Raw genomic sequence first — 4906 nt, forward strand, 5'->3', positions numbered from 1 at the left:
GACGGTGGTGGTGGTGACGGTGGTGGTGGTGGTGGTGGTGGTGGTGGTGGTGGTGGAGACAAGGGTTGTGTTAGTGACGGTGGTGGTGGAGACAGTGGTTGTGTTAGTGACGGTGGTGGTGGTGGTGGTGGTGATGGTGGAGACAGTGGTTGTGTTAGTGACGGTGTTGGTGGGGTGGTGGAGGTGGGTACATGGTTGAAGAGGTGGTAGTTGTGGTGACGGTGGTGGTAGTGATGGGATGGTGGTGGGGATGATGGTTGTTGTTGTTGTTGTTGTTGTTGTTGTTGTTGGTGGTGGTGGTGGTGGTGGTGGTTGCGGGGGATGAGGTGATGGGGCGATGGTCGAGGTTACGGTGATGGAGGATCGAGATGGTAGTGGTAGTGGTGGTGATGGTTAGGATTGTTGAGGTGGATATGCTATGGTAACATCATGGTATATCATCACGTGACTGTCATTAACCAGTGATTATTTGTTGAATCTGTTGTTCTTTGCAGTCTTTCACCCAACAGAACCAGGTCTGTATGGAGTGTGGTACCTAATTGGTGGATGGGGAGGACTCCTTCCAACAATATTATACTCCAACATTTCACACAACATCGCTAGCCATGGTTTCATCGTGACTGGCATTGATCCATTCATACCAGTGAATTTGGTGAACGATGACGACACAGTCAATTCAGACGACGACCCAGTGACTATTCAAGTAGAGGATTATTTCGATCAGCTAGCTTGGGTACGTATGTCCACAGACAAGTTACTTGTCTGTGGTATGTCACTATAATGGTATCAGTGTCTTTTAACACTTTTCTCTCTCACTAGATGTGAGATAGCGTCGATTGGCCTAATGAAAAAATTGTGTGGTTCCGATTACACTTTAGAATAGGTGGGGTAGGTAGATTTTTTATCTTATTTTTTTTTCCATATGTGAGTGTCTAGCTCAGGTAGTTAACGTCTTCCGTTGTTTTCCATATGGTCTATGTGTTATTGGTTTCTTCTCATCAGATGTACAGCATTACAGATTGGAAGAACAGTTCAGTTTCCGCATCCACTATCTCTGGCGAGACTTCACAATTTTCGTGATTTTATTATTTTTTTTATCGAATATGTAAAAAAATAAGTTTAGAGTCGGCAGTGAAAAACTAGGTGGGGTCGGGTAACCGGAACTACACAACTTTTTTTTAGGCCTAAGTGTCATTATGATGTATGGAACAACGTACGTGTTATTTATAATACATATGATATAGATAGATAAATAAATAAATTTATATATAATACATGATATGCTACTGTGGCAGTGTCACTGTCATGACATTTCTTACATTTCCAGATTCTGTTACCGACGGTTCTTTTCACTTTGATGAACTCACAATGGCGAACACCAAAAATGATCAAGTGCGCATATCAGGAAATTTGAATGTCCTTGCCCTTGTGATCATGGCAGTTAAACATACAATGTGTACATTTCCTTTCCTGGTGTTCATTCGTTTTAATAGCATGGGTTGACGGTATTTTAATTAAGTAAGTAAAATTGAATTGATGATAAAACAACCGAATCGAATGAACCACCACAGTATGGACGTTCTAGTCGGTGAATTGATTCTATCAAATATGAATGGTGGAGGTGGTAGATGGTGGCGGTATGAATGTTAGTTTAGTATAACCGTAACCTAAGTATCCACTGATGTCGTGTGAAATCTCCTATTAGCTCGAAGAGAACCTCAATGAATACCTGTCTGGAATTAGTCCTGGTGTAAAGGCGTCCTGGGACCACGTCTCTGCAGGCTGTCACTCAGCAGGATGCCGCGATATCTATAACATGCTACAACAAAATAACACTGTGTTCAAGGTAAGATGGACTCTGGGTTGAGGACACGTTTTAGCTTGTCCAACAGTACACATTGAATATATATAATGACTTCTCGGATTTAACTCAAAGAGAACAAATAGTTGGAATATACTTATAAAGTACACTACATTTTAACTTAGGTTATAATTATTAAATAATTTTGTTTGTAATGCTAATGGCATACCAAACATCAGAGTATTCGTTAACCTTGCAAGTCTAGCATTAACATTTTCAGTGTCTTTTAGATAAATAGTGAAATCTTGTGTGACCGCGAGATCTCATGTGAACGCGAAAATACTGTTGGAGAAAAACAACAACTGATCGTCTTTGAAATTATCTGCCGATATTGATTATTCATGATAGATGTGACATATGTGAACAATATAATTGGCATAATTACCGGTGACCAGTAACCAATGAGGAGAGATCACGCGAGATTTCGTGGAAAATCTTCAAATGTTGTATCGTTTCATATTTCTGCCTTGCAGTCTTGTGTCTTTATTGAGCCGCATCACAGAATTACTGAAATCAATGACTTTGTTGTGCCAGCTGTGATGTATGGAACAGAACTGGCGTATGATTTCCCGAACTGTAACATAGTAGGGAGAGATTACAGGACATTTTACGACCATTGGCAATGTCCAAGGGTTCTCATGCAAGTGGCGGTAAGTACATAAAATTATTTATATTTTCAAGCACGTATCCGTGTGTGTCCGATTCACATAGCTTCATGACCTGTTTTCGGGTCACCTGCCGTTTTTAGCTATTGTTTATAACTGCATTCACCAATGCGGCCAAGTGAATCAACTAGCTGTCACAAACTGTACCAAGGTCCACATTTGATCACTTGAACAGATCATATAAAAATACCAAAATCTTTTCGACCTAGCGAATGTTGTATTATCCCTCTTCCCCTCGAAACGACATATGACCTATGACCTGTGTTTGCAAAGCTATCCATGATATATGTGATCATCGTAACTCACGGTGTCATCTCCAGAACTCTTTAATTGTGCAGGACTTGTACTTTGCTGTCCGGCGAACAAGATGCGCGTAGTTAAGTATCACTTTAATATCACAGTATAGATATTTTATTTTTTTAAGATTTATTTTTCTTTCTTTCCATGTTTTGTACAGGATTATGGACACTGTGCAGTTCTTGACGAAGAATGGTGGATAAGTAAGTCAATAAGGATAGTTCACCCTTAGATAACGTTGTCTGTGATCCAAGTTGGTGCTCATGCATGTGTTTGAATGTTTCCACTGTTGCAGGTATAATAAGTTACATTTTTACACAAGTTCATAACTGGACTCCGATATGATACTAAAGAAAGTCTCTATAATACATTCACGAGCATAGTCACAAACATTTTCGGAAATGTATGATCAGAGACAACAACGAAAAAAGAGCAAGAGGTGTTATTTAAAAAACTTTCTGGTCGCCATTTAAGCTTGCAATTGAGGTATAGAGGGCAACTACTATAGTTTATAATGGAATGGCATGCATACATGAGAAATGTCCCTCATCTCATCTCATAATTTAGTAGTCCCCCCTCCCCAACCCCACATATTGTAATCATGCAGGCTAAAACATGGGTTACCTAAAACTGAAAGAGAACATGAAGCTGGATCATGGTAGCTAAATGTTACAACCTTAACCAATCAAATGTTCCTTTACATATTTCATTTTCAATAGTTTGCAGTAATGTATGTACGGCAGACTTGACCAATGACCATGCAGCTTACCAGGATTATGTGCAGGGACTAGCACATGCATTCATGGCAGTTTACGTGGGTGGTTACCAACCTCATCTCGACTACGTCATCAATCCAGAGAACATCCCCATCGCGTTGTTGGAGCACGAACACGACACCGTCTGCTAAAACGCAAGTCAGGGATAGTAAACTGTTGTAAATTTTACCATGTTTACTTGGAATAAAGTGATAGCATAGAATATATGTTACAAAATTAGTGTTTTCATTTTTTCTTTCTCGCCTCGCTACACAATTTTATCACACTTTATCCATCCAAAACGTTATAAACATACATCGCAATTGGATCCATAGCAAACACATGTCATTTCACATCATCTCGTATTATCTATAAATGATAGACACACGGTCAACACATATTGTTGATGACATTTCTTACATATTGCAAAACGGATATTGCAATGACGACAGATGATACATTCAAAGTTTATTTCTTTTGAACACATGTTTGATTCCTCAAATAGTCGATTCCATTATTACCATTAACTAAATCACTCAATCACCATGGAAATGGAAGTTGGAGATTTCTAACTTTTCACCGTGTAACAGCATTATCGCTAAAATATCTTTTTTTTAGAACTATATTAAAAACACTCGGATTAAAAGTAGGTGTTTAAAATAGTTGTCTGGCAGAGTTATAGAAAAGTTAAACCAGAACAAATTAAAGAATGATCCTGAAATCCACATGGCTCCATTTATAGGATAACACTAATGCGAGAACATGGGACTGAAACCTTCGCCTTTAGATTGCCCACTTCGGATTAACATTAAAATATACGTGGGAAAAACGGTTGTTTGGCAGAGCTATTGAAAACGGGAGAAGAGTGATCCTATGTAATCACGATAACACTAAATTAATATGGTTGGCGAGAATTGAAACATGACCCTTTAAGTCTCACAAACTGGTAAAATATAGGCACCGCTGGGATTTGAACCCAGGATCTCCTGTTTACTAGACAGGCGCTTTAACCAACTAAGCCACGGCGCCAGGCTATGCACAAACTATTTTTTTTTAAATGCCAAGAATGAGTATATTCAATATTATCAGTCATCTTTCATTCTGGAGGAGAAATTGAACGTGTTTAATGAGATAAATAAACCCGTCATTACAAGTTAACAACTAATACATTGAAGACGCGTCGACATTTTAAATGTTGAAAAAATATATATTTACTACTTCGTCATAAATTAGTTCGACAAATATGTGTTATTAAGACGATATCAATCTGACTGTATAGATAATTTTCTGCTGGCAACATCAAAGCTCAACAAGGTAGCGTGGCCGAG

The 4906-nt window shown here is 38.8% G+C and overlaps 1 protein-coding gene and 2 non-coding genes across 3 annotated transcripts in view; 2 read left to right on the plus strand and 1 right to left on the minus strand.

Annotated features, from left to right (window-relative positions):
- Positions 1 to 337: 337 nt before the first annotated feature.
- LOC144443116 (uncharacterized) lies at positions 338 to 3730 on the plus strand. The gene is made up of 6 exons (XM_078132488.1): positions 338 to 392; positions 495 to 733; positions 1706 to 1846; positions 2335 to 2511; positions 2984 to 3026; positions 3543 to 3730. The coding sequence occupies exons 1-6, from the start codon at positions 338 to 340 to the stop codon at positions 3728 to 3730; spliced, it is 843 nt and encodes a 280-aa protein (XP_077988614.1).
- Positions 3731 to 4533: 803 nt separating this feature from the next.
- On the minus strand, positions 4534 to 4607 carry Trnat-agu (transfer RNA threonine (anticodon AGU)). The gene has a single exon. It is a non-coding gene; the product is annotated as a tRNA-Thr (tRNA).
- A 284-nt stretch (positions 4608 to 4891) lies between these two features.
- Trnal-aag (transfer RNA leucine (anticodon AAG)) overlaps positions 4892 to 4906 on the plus strand; it is an 82-nt gene continuing 67 nt past the window's right edge. Inside the window, exon 1 of the tRNA in view lies at positions 4892 to 4906. This exon is cut by the window's right edge and continues 67 nt beyond it. This is a non-coding gene — a tRNA (tRNA-Leu).

The sequence above is a fragment of the Glandiceps talaboti genome, chromosome 12, assembly GCF_964340395.1.
Source record: "Glandiceps talaboti chromosome 12, keGlaTala1.1, whole genome shotgun sequence".
NCBI lineage: Eukaryota > Metazoa > Hemichordata > Enteropneusta > Spengelidae > Glandiceps > Glandiceps talaboti.